Source organism: Prunus persica, chromosome G3 (assembly GCF_000346465.2).
Source record: "Prunus persica cultivar Lovell chromosome G3, Prunus_persica_NCBIv2, whole genome shotgun sequence".
NCBI lineage: Eukaryota > Viridiplantae > Streptophyta > Magnoliopsida > Rosales > Rosaceae > Prunus > Prunus persica.
In genome coordinates, this window is record NC_034011.1 from 12,732,920 (window position 1) to 12,755,062 (window position 22,143).

Below are 22,143 nucleotides of genomic sequence, written 5' to 3' on the forward strand. Positions count from 1 at the left end.
TTTGATAAATATTTTTATTTATTTTTTATTTTTGTGTGTTAAAGTATAGAGAGAAAAAAAAGAGAATGGAAGTAAGGATGATAGTGGAGATGAATTGAGAGAAAAGATGAGGGGAGGATAGGAATGAGTAACAAAAGTGGAAATAAAAACTAAAAATTGAAATCTATTTGAAATTATTTTCACTTTTGTTTCCTCCACCTCCCATCCATCCTCTTTCTCAATCTCATCCTTACTTTCATTCTTACTCTCATTTTCCCTCCATACTCGAGTACAAAAATTGAAAACTAAGAACTAAAAATAAAATAGATAACAAATGGGCCCTAAGCCTTTTTTATTTTGGTTTGGGGTCAATTAACCTCTATTCTTGAGTAAAATCAACAATGTTTGGCAGATAACACTGAACTAGACTATTTCAATTAAAACGGACAAAATCCTACCCATCGTTTGGTGTGTTGAAACTCAAGTTGTTAAATTGGACAACAGTAACATAGTCTTACAAGTGCCACCTAGAATGGTGAGACTCATAGGTATGAACTTTGACTCCAACTCCAATCCAATACAAGTTGAGCCACCCAACGATGTCAAAGCCCGACAAGGGCATGTCTAGCAGTGAAACTTAATCGCAAACAGTAGCATCAATGTGATAAACGCAACAATTAGCGAACGGACGAATACGAGCATCATAAATCAACATGAGAAACGCAACATTTAAGGAACAGACAAATACGCGCATCCTATGTCAACATGTGAAACACCTAACAGTAACTGCACCCTCAAAAGTTCCATTAAATGTTTAGAATTTATCTCCACAGAGAGCCGCTTGCCATGCCAACTGGTGGTGCGTCAAATGACTGAACTTTTAAGGTCCATTTACTCAACTTTTAAAGGAAATATTTCCACAATTTTACAATCCGAAAATTGAAAAGATTACAGGTACAACCTGCAGAGCCTATTTCTTCCGGTTGAAGTCCAAATTCATCTCCTGAAGGTTCAACAACAGATCATCTGAGTTCAAGTAAACTTTGTTCGATGAATTTGAGATCGTATGTGCAATCTCTCTTGCAGCTTCAATCTTCCTCAGTGTAATAAATGCCGGATTGTTCGCAATAGCTTCACCAATCAGCTTGGCACTTGTGGCCTCACCCTGATCAACAGGGACAAATGATTAAGTAAAATGTGTTTAAAAGTGATGTCCATGTTCATACAGACAATAACCGTGCAACATTGCTATTTTATGTTCATCACATGGAACGAACAGAGATATAATGTAAAGACAGTAATAGGACATATTTGAGTAAAAATGATTTTAAAAAATTTATTATATAAACAGAGCTTTATGATTTATTTCTAAAGAACATCCATGGAGGACTATGCAATAAAAAATCACTGATGTTGATTCAAGGACAACCATTATATTATGATTTGGAACTCGCAAATAAATCCAAAGTAATTCTTAATAGGGAAGCACTTTGAAGTTGTAGCTATAAGGCACTGGGTTACATGCAAACGGCTTCTCCATGACTTCACTCAGGATATATCCATAAGAATCAACACTTTCAGTTTAATGGCTGGTAACCTTGCAATTAATACAAGATCAGTATATAACCAGGCAAACGGGTCGTGTTAACGGGTAACGGGTTGACACTACACGATCCATTAAGTTAACTGGTGACAAATATTAGACCCAAACACTATCCATTACAATTCGTGAATATCCGACACGGCCCGTTAAGAATAAACCAGAAAAAATAAAATAAAAAACTATCACCGAGCCCAGCCAGCAACCCCTTATCTCTGTCCTTTCTCCCCCAATTTCCATCTCATAAACACCATAACAACCACTCAAAAGCCCAAACGACATGGACGGGCAGTGAAGAAGTCTTCTTCACTGGTTCTCAACTTTCACATCTAAAGAAAGGAAATTTGGATTCTAAAAAGAGAGAGAAGGAGATATACTTATGAGAAGGAAATAAAATAATAATAAAGAAGAAAGCTGGGAAACAGCAAGAAGAAGGAAAAAAAAATAGAGAGGAAGAAGAAAACTGTGCCAGGGAAAGAAGAAGAAAAAAAGAAGAGGAAAAAACGAGAGAGAAGAATAAAAAATAAAGTGAAGACAGAGAGAGAAGAAGAGTAAAAAACAAAGTGAAGTTGGTGGGTGTTTTTTTTTTTAAATATGAATTGTGATACAAAATTACAAAACTACCCTCCTTAACGGGTGGATAGCAAATATTCGCGAATGGACCCGACACGACCCGTTAACTTAACAGGTGGCTAACGGGTTCACCCGTTTTCAACCCGACCCATTAAGCTCAACCCAAATACTGATAATTTCGTGCAAATTTGTGTCGTGTTAACAGGTCGTGTGCAACATTGCCAGGTCTAGTATATATTATCTATTTTGAGAATGTGTTATAACTGACCTCTGCTCTGATGATAGCACTTTTCTTGTCTTGTTCAGCCTTGTCCACAACAAATTTAGCTCTCTCAGCTTCTTGTGCAGCCACTTGTTTCGCCTCAATTGCAGCGGTGAACTCCTTCCCAAAAGTGAGGGTGGTGATTGACACATCATCCAGCGCAATGTTGAAATTGGCTGCCCTTTCAGTCAAAATCTTTCGTATTTCCCTACTAACAGTCTAAACATAAAATGGACAATCAACACTAACACAACACTTAATCCAGAAACCATATGAGAGTAGATGCACAACGGAAAAAGGGGTATAAAACTTCGAAGTGACCACATAGGAAAATGAAGAGCATATGCATAAATAGAAAGCAAGGACCAAGAACATGAACAATTTGCATCTTAAACCTACATCATTAGCAATTTCAAAAGTGTTTAACTAATATACAATAAACTAAACTCATTGCACATGAACTGTCAAACACGGGCTATGCTCCCTACCTCTCTCTGAGTAATGAGCTGGCTGGCATTATACTGTGCAACAACAGCTTTCAAAGTTTCATGAACAATAGAAGGAAGGACTCTCTCATTATAATTCTCACCAAGAGTACGATAAACTGTAGGAAGCTGGTCTGGTACAGGACGAGTAAGAACTCGAAGCCCAATTTTGACCTGTACAGCACAATGAGAAAACAAAAGATAACATTCAGGATCGCAACTACGGACAATATAAGCTGAAACCACTGAATTACCTCTAAAATTAAACCTAGTTGCTAAACTTTTTTTCTGATGATTGCACGTTTGGAACATAGGATGCAGGTGCTAAAAGATGAATACTGGTAAAATTCAAATTTGGATTTCCCCATAAAATGAGGAGAAACATACTAAAGTACTTCGTTTGAAGCAACAAGAAAAGTTAGCACTACACATCACATATATAAAAGGGGGTAGAGATTCGGTTTATAGGAAAGGAAGTGCAAAATGACCGAACAGAAAAGTAAACAACTAGATGCCAGCATACACCTGAATAAATCTCAGAGGTTTGCTTTCAACTCACGATTTTAATCCATAACTATATGCGACATTTAATTTAAGGTTAGAAATTTGAACTGATTGTCCATCGAAAACCAACAATGAAAATATATGAATTAAACAGAATACTGATTGTCCTCTAAAATTTGATTGTCCAACTGACTGTCCTCTAAAATTTGAACTTGCATTGAATCTTCAAGTAGAAGAATAAACAATTCATCGGCAAAATTTTGTGCTCCCCAAATCCCAAACATGATAAACCTGCAAATTTGCATAGCTAAATGAAATATAACTACAAATGAGTTGTAAGTTACCCTAAGACAGGAGAAACAATCAAAACATGATGAGTAGAGTAACAATGTATAATATACTTTTCTATTACACAACAGTTACTGTGGCAGTTGCTTGAGATCACCTGCCACTGAAACTGAGATGCAATGAGTAACATGTGTTCCCAATTTTCCATCACATTAAACATGTGCAACCAAAGAATTAAAAGAATTATTTAAGCATATATTACAAACCATGACGACGTCAAAATTTCATGTAACAGTAAGAAAGAGAAAATGTATCGACCATTTGGAGATCGCGGCTGCCAGAAGTACTCTCCACCAGATGAGGTCGTGCACGGACATCATAAATGACTGGCCTCTCAAACCAGGGAATGATAAGATGTGTCCCCTCTGGGTAAACCTGCACATGCAACATTAGTGTACAATATTATATAACAGACCATAAAACAGAGGGCAAAAGCAAACAGATTTTGCAACAGATTGATAATGAAGTACAGATTTATTAACAATAAAGAACATATTTTGAGATCTAAAATATGTTTGACATGTACACAGTAAGTGTACAAGCTGTTAGATTCATCTTTCACTTGGAAAAATTAAGAACATGACTTGGTAGGCACCACTTTAACTTTATAAATTGCGTGGCAAACTCCATTCATTGAAAAACTCTTTTAATAAAGGATACCACCATCCCAGAAAGTTTCTCATATCTGTTAAATGATTTTTAGATGAGATATCTCTGAAATATGTATCATCATCACTGGCGGATCTGTTCTGTTATTATCAATAGGATTGCTACTCATGTTGGATCCATCTCAATAGATAGAAAACATAAAATCACATATAAATAGAGTTACTGAAGGGATATTATGGAGACTTAAAACAGACATCTCTTAAACGAATAAACCCACAAAATAACTGCATTTCTATTGAAAATACGCTCCGAAAATCAACAAAAGTATGGACTAAACTAGCAGTCAATCATGGAATATTTTGAATTGATATAAGTAACACGATCATAAATTTGTGTCTAAATGTATATAAAGTGTGATATTGGCCGTAAGTTTCAAATCGACAGTTTGAATGCAAATGCACCATCAGTGTATATATTTCTGTATATATATAATTAATAATTTTTTAGAACTAATACCTTGTCTTTGACACCAATTATACGGTTGAACACAATGGCTCTATGCCCTCCCTCGACATTGTATATACTGTTGGCAACTCCATACAAGCCAAGCCCACCAATTATTCCCACTTTAAGTAAAGCAGAAACTGCACCACCGCCTGGCACTTTGGGAACCTTAACGTTGTTGAAATTCATATTCCTCCTTGCTGAGAACATATAAAGAAACAATGTGGTAAATGCAAATGTACCACGAACCAAGAAAATTAAACAAAATATTTAGTCATGAGCGCCACATTCTAAGCCTAAAGTGCAGCTGCAAACTAGACAGAGCAATGTGAATCTGGAAAGAACTGCAAATAAGGGAGCAAGTGCTTATTAGGCAACTAATGAATTGCTAGAGGTTTGCTAAATGAACAAGGAAGAGAATCTGAAAACTTACTAAACTTACTAACTCCTCTCACTAGAAAGCAGTTCCAATTAGGGCTGTGTTTCGGCCGGAACCGATCGGAAACAAGTGTTCTGAATTCCGTTCCGAAAACTTTCGGAATTGATTTTCAGTCCCGATTCCGATTTCCAAAATTTTGGAATATAATAAATCCATTCTGATGCAGAATTTTCGGAAGTATATTATTTTCAGAATTTTAGATATAATTTCGGAATATCATATTCTCTTAGCAAAACACAAAATTCAATCTTTTTCAGAAAATCAAAACAACCAAGAAACTGAAATTCAAGGTCTCAGCCATAAGAACAGCAAAAATATAAAACAAGGGCTCAAAATATAAACAAGAAATCGTCCAAAAATAACCAAACACAACCAGAATTACAATTTTTGTTTAAAAAACCCTACTCTCAGCAACCAGGCAGAAAATGTGGACCAAATAATATAAAAACATAAAATTTGTTCCCGTATCCTTTTCTCAGCTACCAAATAGAACGTTAGACAAAAATATATAATGAAAGGAGAGATGTGGTGGTGGTGGGTACCAGTGGAGGTGATAGATCTTTGGGGCAGAGGAGAAAGAAATGGAGAAGATTTCTAGGTCTGAATGTTGGGCTTTAAATGGAGGTTTTGGATGGCAGCGGCGCCGAACAGAGAGAAAGAGATAGAAGGAGAGGGAGTTTAGAGATCAGAGCTCAGAGCAAAAGAAACAGGCAGAGAAATATGTTGTTGGTAGATGAAGGCAGTGAAGGGGGCGCGACGCCAATAAGGAATTTTCCATGAAAATACCTAAACCCTAAACCCTAAAAGCTCAACAAAACAACCAGCAAACCCCAAAACCCAAGAATCGGTTTTGCAGAATCGCAGGAATGACAGCAAACCAACCAAAAACCAAAACAAAGAATCGGAGAGCGCAGAACCGCAGTGGTACCTTAGCAATAGGTCTGCCGACGATGAACGAAGGACGCAGTGAGCAGAGCGGAACCGGAGATTTGGCGGACCCAATTTGCAGGCCCCAGTAGTACAAGGGTTTAGGGTTTACACGTTGCGAGCGAAAACGCGAAATGTTTTGGCCTTTAGGACATATAAAGGACCAAGAGTATGGGCCAAGTTTTACTATTGTTTAGGGTGACTTATTAACGGACCCAATTTTTTAGGCCTCTAATCATTTTTATTTTTTGGTCTGAACCTCTTATTATTTTCTTGAACGGGCGGTTATCTAGTGAGAAAGTTTATGTGCGAATGTTATATGAGAACCAAATTCAGTCATCCAAATTTTCTGAACGGCTAAAGAAAAAAAGCAAGCTTACGGTAAAAACGGGTAGGCTGCAGTTCCCCTTAGCCCAAGTGTCAAATCACGCCTGTTTCGAAAAAACGCGCCTTTCTTCTTCCTGACAGTGGCCAGTCGCGCCTTTCTTGTCAATAAATTGATGAATTGATGAATTTATGAATCAACCCTAAACACCCAAAATACCTAACCAGACATAAATTTGTGTATTTCTCTTGTCGCAAAAACTCCTTGGTGTACTCTGTCTCTTTCGCTTCCTCCCTCATCTAATATTTCTCATTTGAACGTTTGAGAAGGTATGTTTCTTTCGAATTCCCTCTCTTTCATTCATATTAAAGTTTGCATGTTATATTGCATTTAGTTAATGTTTAAATCACTTAATGTTTAAATAATGTTTAGGATTTTAGGGCATTGATTTTCTAGGTAAGAGTAGTCTGTCTCTGGTATAGGATTTTAGGCTTTGATTTTCTCAGTAAGAGTAGTTTGTCTCTGTAGTAGTTGTGTTTGCAAAAATATAAAAGCTTCAGTTGTTTTTTTGCGTCTTTTTCTAGTTTCTAGTAATTTGTTGAAGCATAGTAACTAATTTTTAAAGTATTTCTGCGGTTTAAATATTATTTACTTTTTCCAAAAGTTGGGTTGTCTTTTTATCGCAATTTATTGTGGTAATTTGTTGAAGTGTAGATTCACAGCTGTTGGTTGTTCCTTTTTTTTTTTTTGCATTGTGCTTGCTTGTTGTCTTTTCTTAAAATTCCAGGAACGTTCATGTGTTGGTCATTGTAATCCTGCTTTGCTCATCTAGTGGTGTGAGTATATGACATCATTTTAGGGATTTAATGGGGTTTGGAAAACAAAGAATAAGTACCATTAGAAGTAGAACGCAGAAGAGAAAATTAATCTTAACTGTGAATATGAGATGATTTGGGATGCAGAAGGATCAATGCATCTTGTAGTAGGTATCAATTCTGTATGTTAATGTGTTAAAAATAATGTTGGTAGGTATCAGTTCTGTGTGTGAATGTGTTGAAAACAGTGTTTGTAGGTGAAAATTATGCATCTTAATGAGTTGAAAATAGTGTATCAGTTTTGTATCTTAATACGTTAAAAATAATGTTAGTAGGTATCCATTATGTATCTGAATGTTTGAAATAGTGTTTGTAGGTATTCATTATGTATGTTAATAAGTTGAAAATAATGTATCAGTTTGCATCTTAATATGTTGAAAATAGTGTTAGTAGGTATCCATTATGTATGTGAATGTGTTGAAAATAGTGTTTGTGGGTATTCATTATGTATCTTAATGTGATGAAGATGTGTAGATAATATTGTGAGTAGGTATCACTTCTATATGTTAATGTGTTCATAATTTTGTGATCAGGTATCACTTCTGTTTCTTAAGCAAAAGGTGTTTGTTGCAGTTATAAAATGGAATGTGGGTTTGAACTTTGTTTGCCAGAGTCAGAGGTCTCTGCTGCGCGGGTGAATAATTTGTGTGCTGCGAATTCGGTTCTGTGTAATTTTGGGGCGCATTTCATTGAGTTGCTTATGAAAAGATTTAGAGAGAGCTGTTTTGGGCACCTGTTGGGCCTCCATAAAATTGCATTTAGTGGTCAAATTGTGCATGCTCTGGCACTCCGGTGAGTCGGAGAACTTGATGTTAAGGACATGCTGGGCCTTAGTTATGCAATAGGGTCCAATGTTGCTCAATTTAGTGTAAAGGATTTTTGTTTGATAAGTGGTCTGAAATGTGGAACAGAGCCTGACATAACATCCGGGGGGATGCTCATAATCGATTTATGAAAGCGCATTTTAGCAACAGGGGTCACATTACTTGCACTGACTTAGAAAATGCATTCCTAAAGTCTGAAAGAGGAAGCGAGGACTCGTTCAAATTGAGACTGCTGTATTTTGTGGAGTTTGTGATAATGGGTAAACCCCAAAATGTGAAGATAAACGAGGAGTACTTACATTTGGTTCATAAAATGGACGAATTCAATAATTATCCTTGTAGATCTATATCTTTTGAGTTTCTGCAAGATTCTCTGTTGTTTGCTCCCAGGAAGAAAGAGAGTGATGAAGAGAATGATGGGAAGGGAAAAGGACATAAAAAGGGAAAAAAGGCGGTGCGGAGTTTAGTGAGAAAAGGGAAGAAAAACGTGGAAGATGAGAAGCCTAAAAGAATTAATAGACCTGGATGAAGTATAAAGGGATTGAGCTATGCTCTCCAGGTATGATGTAGTTCAAAATTAGTGTTTGTAAAATTTTAGTTCGTAATTAAGTACTGACTTTGATAATCTATTTGTTGTAGATTTGGGTGTATGAATTAATTGCTGAATTGGGAATTCCCCCCCTTAGATATTGTAAGCGGATTGAGGAACCTGCATTAGTCCCTCGAATTTGCTGGTGGAAATCCATGGATAAAGTGCCTGAGTTTAGAAAGCTGAACGCTTATATATTTCAAAGCAAACAGGTATGTAGTTAATAATTTATTTCAGTACTAAGTTCGTTTCATGAAGAAAGCTGTTTAGTATTGTGTATGACCTGTTAACTCTATTTGTTTGATAGCCTGTTATACTGCGCCTCTTACGACCAAGTCAATTGGAGATGAGCCAACCATATTGGGGTTGGGGATCAGATGTTCCTGAATGTGATGCACCCAGTGTAGGTCCGCGGGTATGTAAGGACCTTGATGAGTTAAACTCTCTTGTGCAGCAGTTGAGGAATGAGGTTGCAATATTGCACCGTGAGAAGGGTCAGCTAGAGGAGAGAGTTTTATGCTTGGAAAAGTGTACTAGTCATGCAGACGCGAGGAAGACTGGGGATGGCGAGGAAGACTGGGATGCTGGAGAGGAGAGGAATAAGACTAAGGATGCTAGAAAGGAGAGGAATAAGACTGAGGATGCTGGAGAGGAGAGTCAGAAGACTGAGGATGAGGATGCTGGAGAGGAGAGTCAGAAGACTGAGGATGTTGGAGAGGAGAGTGATAAAACTGAGGATGGTGTAGTAGCCGAATCGAGAGAGCAGTGTGTACAAAATGCTAAAGAAGAGGTGCAATATACGCCCCTGGATATAAATTGGGATGATCCGGGTGTGGTGTGTGTTACCCTTGTTAAATTTCTTACGAATCCTCCTCGAAAGATTGACATGTCCACTGCTGAGGGTGAATGTGGCGAAGATGTTATAGTTGGGGTCCGGCAAAAGAGGGGTCGGGGAAAGAGTGAGATTCTTGGCCCTGCGATGAAGAGGCAAAAGGCAGTGGTGAGGGAAACTCCATGGATAGGTCGGGAGATTCCCAACATTTTGGAGGACACAATTGCTGACCCCCCTCAGGCCTGTTCCTCATGATTCCCTTTTGGAGGTTGCGAAATTCTGCTGGGAGTAAGGACAAGAAGAAAAGTAAGTTCCCACTGGTCATCCTTAGTAAAATATAAATGGTTTATTATGATTAGTTATTGAGTGAATGGTGAAACGGAATCGATAATAATAATGATTTGCAAATATAGTTCACATGTGCGATTATGTGGAGAAGACGGTATGGAAGGTTCGCATAACTTCTTTGTTCGATTGCTGACCAAGGATGGTTGGTTGGATGGCTCGGTAAGCATTGATTGATTTGAGATTTTGTCGAAATGCCCATGCTATGTAGCGATTTATTGATTTGATAATGGAAACAACCCTTTTATGTAGAACATAGACATGGCCTTGCTTTTGCTACGGGAGCGCCACGAGAGCTCTGGCAACTGGGTAGGTTCTGACTGGACGATACTGGACACCACTTTTCAAGTTTGTATTATTTCTTAAGCATTGTTTATTTTCAAATTTGGTATCTATTATGATGCATAACTCGTGTGCCACTATACAGAAATGTGCTGCCTTGGATTACAAGCAAATAAAGGCGTATGTGGGAAAGGAGGACAGGCAGCACAGCAAGGGTGTACTGGGAATGGTCAAGGGCGAAGGGCCTAAGTTGGCTAAATCATGGTCGTCTGTGAATTGCGTTTGTTTGCCCTTCAACCTACAAAGGCAGAAGCACTAGATCTTACTTGTTGTCGATTTAAAAGAGTGTGAGATAAGGGCATATGATTCAAAAATAGATCTGTGCAGAACTCAAGCCATCGAATGGGCTGCGCAGCTGGTGACGAAAATGCTGCCCCGGTTGTTAAAGGAATCTAGATATATTGGCGACGGTCTACTTCTGAAAAGTGAGTGGCCAGTTATTCGCGTCATGGATGCACCCCAACAAGTAGGCGGGTGAGTAATATTCCACCTAAAGGATTGTCTTATGAAATGGATTTGTTGTACAATGAATCACAGCTTCTTCGATATGTTTCAGGGGCAACTGTGGGATGTACATCCTCAAATACTACGAGTTTCTGACCTCGAATATAGACTTGGCCAAGATTTCCCATGACGTCATGCCCTTCTATTTGTTGAAGCTCGTTGTACAGTTGTTGTAGGGATATTGGTAGCTGTGATTCATTAGGAGATACTATAACTTGCAAAGTTTTTAACTGGGAGGGTGTAGTGTAGTATATGAACTTGCAAAGTTAATTTAATCGGGTGGCAATTTTGTTGGTAACAAACCTTATATTCACAAGTTACAAAACAAATCTTTCTATAATAATATAAGTGAAGTTTGAAGAGCTTTCTTCGCATGCTTGAGCGCATCTTTCTCCTTTCTATTTTAGTAAGGTTTTGAAAAGGTAGTTTTCTTGTTTGTTAAGGAACAAAGTCTTCTTTATGATCCAACTCCCCCTTTTCACTTAAAATTAAAGAATTAGTTTTTGTATTTTGTTCAAATACAAGCTATATGAAACCCTCAACACATATTGTTGACAGTATGCTGAACCCGAACCCTAAATGATGCATGATTCTTTTCAAATGTCGAATAAATAGTAATCTATCTTGTTTAGGGCAACACGATTGTGAAGTTAAGATGCAGGCATATGAAATGTTGAAGTTTTTCATTGACTAATTGTGCTGAAGTCGTAATTATATTTCTACATTTCCAAACATGTCTTATATGTAGCTGTCCGGATTACAAAATTACATAACATATACTTAAAACCAAAACATTTCTTACTTTTTCATCAATTTAACAGCCAAATTTAGAAATGATAGAACTAACAGCAGTATGAGGATTTTATGAATGCCCTTCAGTATATGGATTACTTCAGCATAAGCATTAAGTTCCTTCACATCCACCTGGTTTAGAATGTCAGATTCATTTGGGGTGTTGGCTGCTGTCACCCATTCATAGCCACTACACCTTGTAGCTCCCTATTAAAAAAAAAAAACAAAAAAAACTACATTTTTCAGTCTGGGATTACAATGTCAGACCATATTCTTTTATCTGGAGCAGTTTCAGTTTCGGATTACTGTTTATTATATACAACTTATTCGGTTTTACATACAAGGTTTGGGAAGATTATACTTACATATTTTCTGAAGCACTTCCAACACGATCTGCCCAGATTCCTTTTGGATTTGGAAACTAGCTTCACCATCTCAGCATTGCAGTGCCGACACCTCTTTGGTTCAGTGTTTGATGAAGAAATCGACATTGCTTTGCCCAGAGTTGAAAATGAAGAAAACAGAAGAATTGTACCCTTCCAAATATTTGGTCAAAACCCCCAAATTATTTTCCTCTGATTCTGAAAAGGAATTGGATTTTATTATTTGGTTGAAACATATATGGAGTTTGAAGTTTGAATTCACCTTTTTTGGTCCCGACAATCCGTAAGCGGGAAATTCCAAAGTTGAATATTTTTTTATATTTTTTACCCTAATACATGAGCGGGAAAATAAAAAACATTGCTGTGGGGAATTTTTAATAATTTATTTACCCTAAACCATAGCCTTAAAGGCGTTTATCATATGAAAATATAAGTAAGACAAAAATTAAAAGGAAAAGGGGCATGTGGCGGCATAGGAATGCGACGCGTGTTGCTGAGGTCTGCAGCTTCCCACTCCAACTCCGCCACTTGGCATTCCGTGTGTATTTTATTCCTTTTTTTTTTCAACAAATCGTAAAAAAAATATAGGTAATTTAGAAAAAATGGAGGGAAATTCCTAAGTATGTATCGGGATGAATACTTCGTACTGAAAGTAGAATAACGGATTTTGGTGTGAGGGAAAAATAAAATTAGGGAACAAACCCTAGTGTTGGATGATGCAAATCAAAACACTAGTACACTTTTCAAACCCTAGACTCTTATTTGTTCAATCACATTAATTTCGTATGGATATTTATATGACGTGGCCTTTTTCCGAAAATTTCATGGAAGGAAATGTCGTCACAAGTCCGGAGGATTTTTTCTGGAATTTTTCCCCCTTAAATTCGATTTTTAAATGAATATTTAATTGAAAATGAATAAAAAATTTGAAAAGGGGCGTGTGGAGGCATGGGAATGTGCCGCGTGTCGCTGAGGTCTGCAGCTCCCCCATTTGGCATTCCGTGTGTATTTTATTCCCTTTTTTTTTCTTTCAGAAAATCGTAAAAAATACAGAAAAATTCAAAAAAAAATAGGGGGAAATTCCTAAGTGTGTATCGGGATGAAGACTTCGTACTGAAAGTAGAATAACGGATTTTGGTGTGAGGGAAAAATAAAATTAGGGAACAAACCCTAGTGTTGGATGATGCAAATCAAAACACCTGTACACTTTTGAAACCCTAGACTCTTATTTGTTCGATCACATTAATTCCGTGTGGATATTTATATGACGTGGCCTTTTCTCGGATATTTCATGGAAGGAAATGTCGTCATGAGTCTGGAGGATTTTTTCTAGAATTTTTTCCCCTTAAATTCGATTTTTAAATGAATATTTAATTGGAAATGAATAAAAAAATTTGAAAAGGGGCGTGTGGCGGCATGGGAATGCGCCGCGTGTCGCTGAGGTCTGCAGCTTCCCACTCCAGCTCCGCCACTTGGCATTCCGTGTGTATTTTATTCCCTTTTTTTTTTCTTCAGAAAATCATAAAAAATACAGGAATTTCAGAAAAAATGGGGGGGGGGGGGGGGGGGATTCCTAAGTATGTATCGGGATGAATACTTCGTACTAAAAGTAGAATAACGGATTTTGGTGTGAGGGAAAAATAAAATTAGGGAACAAACCCTAGTGTTGGATGATGCAAATCAAAACACTAGTACACTTTTCAAACCCTAGACTCTTATTAGTGAAAATAGAATTTCGGATTTCTTTTTTAAACTATTTTTTATATTTCAAATATCGTTTCAAGTGCAGGACAAATCAGGAAATGTGGGGAAATTGAAAACGTAATTAAAGGATCACTAGAGTATCTTAGAAGATCAAGGATAGCTTAGACCCGGTTTGACTGAAAGGATAATCCCTCATGCGTTGACAACACGCAACCTCCCTGGCATTTGGGTGTCTGTCATCTTCAACGAATGATTGCTTCGGAAATCGGAACCAGCAATTCCCCATTTCAGAACACATAGTCAAACCATAGGACCCAAAACCATCCAAAACATATGCACGCAAGCTACAAAGGCCTATGGAACACAAACGTCTACAAACTTGTACTTAAATTGGATCTTAAAAGTGCACCAATTACAAAAACAGACCTTCAAACCATAAAGAGGACTTAAAACCACAAACGTCTACAACATTACCATAAACAGACCTTGAATTAAAAACATTAAGCAGAAGGTAAACTTCCCCTGTAAATAAAAACAAACAAAACCCAAAACACACCTTAATACACATATCATACCATGGATATTTAATTGATTAAAACCAACAGGTCTCCCTACGGAGTTTGCGCTGGAAGCAGTACAGCTTCCTCTTCCATTTGCAGGGTTCACAGCAGTTCCAGGCAGCTACCGTGTCAGAGTAGTTGCCCGCCAAGTCCCATGAGAAATACCACTCTCGATTACCCTCACAGTTACCGCAGTTAAGAAAAAAATTTCTGTTAGCAGTAAACGTTGCAAGAGTTGGAGGACTCACCACGCCCGAAATTGTATACCTCATTCGTCGGTTCATAATTGATGCCTTGCATGCTTGCATGTCAATTTTCTTCGTTTTGCTTAGATGGCACAAAAATTCCATCGCATCCTCTTCGACCTCTGTAGGGTTCACCAGCCCTAGCAAGCCAACAATGTAGGTGGATTCCATATGCCCTGCCTTAGCCGCCATCCGGAAGTTGTTGACAGCCTCATCATCTTTGAATATGAAGAATTGAGTTACAGCTTCTCTGTAAATGATTTCTGGATTGTTGTGTTCCTTGCACTTGTGCAAGAACTCAACAAGTTTCTCTTGATAAAACCCGTACCAGTTAGGATGCCACTAGTACTTCTCTACAGACACGGTTCGCCAAACCTGAGGATCATTCAGCATTTCTTCAAATAACTTGCATGTCCCCGCCATGCTGTACAGATCTTCAGAGGAGTGCTTTGCAACCAAAAGCAGCACCTTAAACCATGCCAAGTCTGGGATGTCCATCTAGGTTGTTGGAGAAGAAGGAGTGCAAAAGGTATGTGGAGGAATAATGAACGGTGTGTCTGAACAAATCAGGAAGAAAGGTATATATTGGAATGAACCGTCGTCACCTAAACTATGGATGAAGACAACATTGGGTTTAGATCATGTATTATTGGCTTCATTTCCCAACCGATCCAGGTTTTGGCAGCAAAATGGTCTTCTCGCGGCTCCATGCTTAGGTACAGCTCGTGGGTGTTCGCATTTATGATACTAATAATCAACATCAGCAGTCAAAAAATTAAATATACTTTTTATGATAATGATTATGCAAATATCACATCACTACTTATGGAGGTAAAATTCGTTGCATTTTAACATGACCATGTGAATAATTTAATAGCCAAGTATGAAACTAAATATCATATCAACGCACCATTAACAGTACAGAAAATGAAAACAGTGTTTATGACATCACCAGTTATGAAGGTAATCTGAATTTAACATGAGCAAGTAAACAATTTCATCTTCTGAAATATAATACTAAATATGAACGCACCATTAACAGTAAAGAAAATGAAAACAGTGTTTTATGACATCACCAATTATGAAGGTAATTTGAATTTAACATGAGCAAGTAAACAATTTCATCTTCTGAAATATGATACTAAATATGAACTCATATCACCAATAAAGAAATAAAAAAATGTGCTTGTGGTACTTATAATGCAAATATCACATCACAAGTTGTGAAGGTAACTTACATTTGAACATGACCAAGTCAACAGTTTCATCTTCGCAAATATATGATGCTAAATATGAAAGGTAAAGAAAATTAAAATATCGTATATGATACAAATAATGCAAATATGACATCACCAGTTCTCAAGGTAACTAAAGTTGCAGCTCCCCACTTGAAGTCAACATTGGCATTTTGGCGGGTAAAATGAAAATGGGGACTGCTCTATAAATACCAATGTAGGAATATTTTATCTCCCATTGCACCTCCACTTGCCTGAAGATACGTTTAAGATGGTATGAAGAAACATTGGGGAAGGAGAAAAAGAAAGTGAAATTCCACCTTCGATTAGTCCAAATAATGAAAGTGAGGGTTAGGCTTGCGAAAGGAAAAGGCGTTTGAAGGTTCAGTACTTCGAATTAGTCTATGCAGATGAGGGAAGCAGAAGCACGCAAAGGGTTTGAGTTATTCCGCGAGTTTGCACGATGTGTTGTCCCAAGCTACAACTGGGACGGGATCACCATGGAGTAAACCGTCGCTAGAGAAAGTTCATTTTGGGGGTTTTCAGTATTTTGTTTGGAACAAATGTGTGGTTCATTTTAGGTACGTTTTTTGGCATTTTGTGTGGGCTCCTAAAGGTGTAAACAATGTGGTTTGAAGTGTTCATATTTCTTAGGTAATGTATCCAACTGTAAGATGTGAAGGACAACTGTAAACAAATGGGGAAACTGTTTTGGGTTTTTCAAGCGTACTTTTGTCTACATAAATTGTTGTGCTTTTATGAAGTTTGTTTATATTATTTTTTGATCACATATTTCTTTGTGTTATTTTATAATGCCTAAAAGGCATGGAATAGAAACAACAGAGGTGGATTTATTGATAGTCCAGGTATTTATGTCGCATAGTAATCAAGTAATGGAGGGTTGGCTTTATCTCTTTTGAGAAGGGATGTCAATGGGTTGAATCAGGGATGGGTTTGCCATTTCCATGGCCCGCCCCATTAGGGAATAAAAAACCAATCATATAACTACTATGTTGAAAAGAAAAAAGAGTAGTAAGACAACATAATAAATATATAGAATACATACTTAGAAGACAATATAACAATGTTTATATATATGTTGGAAGTTAACTAAATAAATAAGTATTGTGGCTTAAGATTTGTATACAATATAATCTACTAATATAAAATATAAAACTTAGTTGATACTCTGTATGTTCATCGCATATTTATATATGAGGTAAATGCTCTTGTGTGTTTCCATTTTGGGTCATTTGAATAAAATAATGTAGCTATGCAGAAAAATATATTAGTAAATACAGTGCTGAATAAATTTATTTGGCAGTCTGCTTTTGTTTCCCCCTTTTTTAAGTAATTGGGTGAGTTTTGAGGTTTGAGCATTTATTTGATCACTTATATGGTAGCTAATTATGTTCGTAACTTGGCATTTTAGAGGTTTGCTTATTGGTTTCAAATATATAATTTTAGCAATGAAATAACAAGAACCATATTGTGAATATCAATTGAAAGGGGAAAATATAGAAATATTTTTCCGAACAATTATATATGAAGCAAATGAAACTGATACTTGTGTTCTTATAAATTAGATAATGAACATTAAGGAAGTACACTTCTAATTTTTGCAAAATATAATGTTACGGTTCAAAGGAAAGCAAGTTATCACCATATTCCAAAGATGGAGTGTTCACTCTGTATTGTCACATCGATGAAATTAAGTACGAAATTGAGTTTTCATAATCACTTTAGATGATTTATAGCTTCCCCCAGTTTTGTAACGGCACAAGGAGTTGGAAGCAATTTTTCGGGCAATTTTCCGATTTTTCTCCTATTTATTACCATTTTAAAAATAATTTTGCATTAAAAAATTTAAAACATAAAGAAATAACACACATGGCGACAGCTGACCGCATCCCCCTTCAGTAGGTGCACACGTGTACGCCAGTGGCCATTGCCACATCCTTCCTTTCGGTGTGAATTTAAATTAATATTGCTATTTTGTTTACAAAATTCATAACTAAATATACAAAAATCGGGAAAAAATTTCGCAAATTGCTACGAACTCATTCAAACTTGATAAATCAAAATTCAAGTGTGTACTAACATTTTTACTAATCATGTGAGGCTCCTGTGATTAACTAAATCAAATACTTTGATTACTTAAAATATATATATATATATATATATATTAAAGTGATGGGACAAAAGGAGAAAAAACAAAATGGAAAACTTCCTTACATGATATATAAACGTTGTTTTATGCCTATGGGCTACTCATGCCTTTCATCTCTCTTTTCTTCTTTCCAGACGTCTTTTTTGCATACAAACCTTCAGCTGAATCCCCCAATTTGATGATTTTTTCAACATGTCCGCCAATTCAAGCGCCAAAGCGAATCAGGGGGACTCCGATGGCTCATGGGAATATGCCCCCAATTATCCAAGGTCCCCACCACCACCGCTGCCTCTTCCAGCCTCGTCCGCAAGTGAGGGGGACTCCGATGATTCCGCTGTGGAAATAAATGATATGAAGAACAAACTAGAACACAACTCTTCCTTGGTCTATTATTGGACTCAAAAGTGTGTTGGAGCTGAGCAGAAGTTGGCTTATTTGACTCGGCAAGTTAACAAAGCCCGTTACAGAAAAAAGAAGCAGAGAATTCGTGCCCAAAGAAGAAAGTACACAGCAGAGGATTTGCATATGACAGAGAAGGATGCTATGTACGAATCTTTGAGCATCCACAAAGGAGGCGACAACCAAGGTCAGGCAATGTCTGTGGCTTTCAACCAAGGTTTTCAGAAATTCCAACGATTCGCTGTAGATGTCCACAAAGATATTGACTGGGACGCCATAACCCCGTCTGTTGCACAGAAAATCATCTCCAGCGGTGCACACCCAACAGAGCAAGGCCACCAACCAGCAAAAGGCCACGATAATGACTGGTGATAGTCGTATCAATCCGTAGGCAATCCCTTAGTAGTTGTTTGTTTTTGTTAATGCCCGATCTGGGTTAGTGTTTAAATGTGAATGCCTAATCTGGGTTAGTGTTTAAATGTGAATGCCCGATCTGGGTTACTGTTTTAATGTTAATACCCGATCATGCTTACGTGCAACTTATTATTTTGTTTTACACTACTATCAAACCTAGAGTTCAATCACAGTTTGATCACTAACTTCCGGATTAGAAGCGTTCATTTCATAATAGTGCTCACAATTTTTTGTTTAATTCATTGTCAGTGGGGAGACAATTTGTTTCAAGATTCTCTGACATAGATATTCGTTGGTTGAGACTTTACAGAGACATAGTGATGTTTTCAAGATTCTCTTACTCACACATAGTCACGGTTTCAAGATTCCCTTTGATATTTTCATATTCATTGCAACCATTGCAAATTTGTGTAGAAAACCCCTTGCATGATTCCCCCAAACTCGTTCTCCGTCAAGCAAGGGCTTCAGGTTCTGAAAATCCCAAACCCCAGAGGACATCCGGGACATCCACCTTCAACAAAAGATGGATCCGAAACTTCGAGTTACGAATTGAAAGCATGGTGCCGTTCACGACCAAAAAATATGTAAATAGGTATCAATAAATGTTAAAACTCCAGGACCATAAATGAAATCAAACTCTTCCAGATAGTTATGTGTTTAATAAACCATAGTCCAGTATCAATAGACATGAGGCATTTACCTAAGATTCACTAACGCTTCCAGATACTTTCAAAAACATGTAAATAAGTATCAATAAGTGCTCAAACTACGGGACCATACATGAAATCAAACTCTTGCATAAATGACTCTGTCATAGTAGGTTCATTGTCCTGCGTGCTCTGAGTGGGCTGCAAATTCTCACCAACTGGACCACCAAGTTCTGTGTTAAAAGATGAAGAGCTGCCACATCCAAAAAAAAAATAAAAATCAACAACAAAAATTTCAAAGCACGATATAACACATATTCACTTACGGGCTTGCAAGTTTTGGACAACTCCGTCTATCATGATCAGTCTTCCTACATTCAGTGCACCGACGTTTATGTCGTTGCGCTGCCTTCTCTTTTTCTCCTTTAACTCTTTTCACACGCCTTTTTACTTTCACTCGATGTGGATCTTTGATTCTGAGTTGGGGATAACTAGTTTTGACATCTCAGTTGGGTTCTTCGACATGAGCTCTTGATGACACCAACCTTGTAAGCTTCCCACGAATGTCCTCAAAAGATTTTTCTAGCAACTCGAAACCTTCATCACACAATAAAGCCGAATCAATCAAATCACTTACAACTTTGCAAACTTTCGATCTCTTAACCAAAAGCAAACCATCAACGTAATCGTTAACTTCTTTGTGATTCTTATCATATATTACATCGCTTTTCGCACTTTGAAGCCATTGTTTCAATATGTACTTGTCTGGCAAGTGCTCAACCTGCTTCATTCTTAAGAATGCTAGGATGTGTCGGCACGGAATACCTCAAAATTCAAATCCTTTGCAGCTGCAATAAGCTTTATCGGCATCTTTATCATGCACAAGCTCCTTCATCCGTGTTACCCACGGATTTACCCTCTCATTCACTTTGTATCTGCAGTGCGTCTCATCTTTGTCTACAAGTTCGAACAAGCATAAAAGACTTCCGAAGTCTTCTCTCTCAAGCATTTCCAGAATTTCCCGAGTGTAAACGCATCCCATTTGATGTTGCATTGGTGTTTGAAATGCAGTGGAGGCTTTTCATTGTTATCAACATGATCAGCCATTAACTCCTTGTGTCTTTGTGAAGCAAGAGCTTTCTCAAAACGTACAATGAATTCCATTAATGTGTTTTTCCGATTAATATATTGTTTGAAAAATGAATGACAGCTTTTGGCCTGTTGACTACTTGACATTCCAGCCGAAAACACATGTTTTACATATGATGGAACCCAATTCTCCCGCATAGCATGAATTGAGCTCAGCCACGCATGATCTTGCAGCCCATTGTTTGTGATGATTTCCTCCTATTTCGCATCAAATTCTTCTTTCTTATCCATACCCCATATGCATTTGTTCATTTCCAAAAAACATTCTCCAATGCCGGGTTTCTCTGTAATCTTATTCAAGATATGCCATATGCAATATCTATGGAATGTTGTCGGGAGAGTTACAGCAATTGCCTTTGACATGGCTGCATCTTGATCAGTGATGATCATTTTGGGTGGCTCACCTAGCATGGCTTTCTTGAATTCCTCTAACAACCATACAAATGAATCCGTGGTTTCACTAGTTAGGAATGCACAACCAAACAACACTGTCTGCCGATGGTTATTAACGCCTAACAAAGGCACAAAGAACATCCCATAGCGGTTCGTGTTGAACGTCGTATCAAATACCACCACATCTCCAAAAAACTCATAAGCTCGTCTTGACCTTGCATCTGACCAGAAAACATTACCCATCCTTCCTTCCAAATCTACCTCCATCTTGAAATAAAAGGATTCATTCTTTTCTTGCATAGCCATAAAACGCTCCTTAAGCAGTTCTGCATCATTGCCAATCACCTCTCCACGCACGTCCCTTATATAATTATAGACATATCTCTTAACAAACCCAACATTTTCCAATCCCCTTACTTGCACCTCAAGAAGGTTTAACTGTTTATGTACCGGAATATTAACTTTGCTCATATCTGCACTATAGGCCTTTGTAGGCTCTGTTAAGTTATGGTGAGATCTCAATAGATGGACTTTATCAACTGTGGTCATGTCATGGCTGTGTACCTCATTGAATCCTACAACAATGTACTTATTCTTGTATTTCACCTTCAATATCACAAGTTTAGCCTTGCAACCAGTTCGAGTACAACCTCGCCATCTTCTCTTATGACTAACAGTGCTTATCAACGCATACCCCTGTTTACAACATACATATTCCTTCCTTGTTACCACTCCTGTCAGTGTGCACGTCCTCATTGTAGAACACCGAATGCCGAATCTGGCTTCCGCAGCATACATATTATAGAAATTGAATACATTGTCATAGCAATCAAATTCTAGTCCCAATTTTAATTTCAACTCTTACCTTACTTCCGGTGTCATCTGTCCTTCACACTCGATTGCACTTCTTGCAATTTAACCCTGAATTCACCACCATCATACCAACATTGGCACATGCTTTCAAAGAGCTTTAAAATATATATATTAACTAACATATGACATGAAAATGATTCCATGGTGAAATATTAAAGACTTACATACAAACTAATGTAACTCATGCTTATGCCCAATAATAAACTTGACAAATACAGTGTAAAGAGCTTCAAAATATATATATTAACTAACATATGATATAAAAATGACTCTCTGGTGAAATATTCAAGACCAACATACCAAATTATGTAAC

The 22,143-nt window shown here is 37.4% G+C and overlaps 3 protein-coding genes across 4 annotated transcripts; 1 reads left to right on the forward strand and 2 right to left on the reverse strand.

Annotated features, from left to right (window-relative positions):
* LOC18787879 (prohibitin-1, mitochondrial) lies at positions 657–6,405 on the reverse strand. 2 transcript variants are annotated; one of them, XM_020560433.1, is made up of 7 exons: positions 6,232–6,370; positions 5,298–5,460; positions 4,877–5,064; positions 4,010–4,126; positions 2,903–3,073; positions 2,421–2,633; positions 657–1,144 (listed from the first exon to the last, which is right to left on the reverse strand). In XM_020560433.1, exons 3-7 carry the CDS (start codon positions 5,051–5,053, stop codon positions 950–952), a joined length of 873 nt encoding a protein of 290 aa, XP_020416022.1. In that variant the 5' UTR covers positions 5,054–5,064; positions 5,298–5,460; positions 6,232–6,370; the 3' UTR covers positions 657–949. The 2 variants fall into 2 exon arrangements, with proteins under 2 accessions (XP_020416022.1, XP_007221322.1); XM_007221260.2 differs by lacking the exon at positions 5,298–5,460 and having other exon boundaries at positions 6,232–6,405.
* Positions 10,120–11,042, forward strand: LOC109948034 (ubiquitin-like-specific protease ESD4). Its single transcript, XM_020559931.1, has 5 exons — positions 10,120–10,182; positions 10,273–10,329; positions 10,448–10,586; positions 10,680–10,836; positions 10,919–11,042. The coding sequence occupies exons 1-5, from the start codon at positions 10,120–10,122 to the stop codon at positions 11,040–11,042; spliced, it is 540 nt and encodes a 179-aa protein (XP_020415520.1).
* Positions 20,763–21,713, reverse strand: LOC109948035 (protein FAR1-RELATED SEQUENCE 5-like). The gene has a single exon (XM_020559932.1). It carries the CDS (start codon positions 21,711–21,713, stop codon positions 20,763–20,765), a length of 951 nt encoding a protein of 316 aa, XP_020415521.1.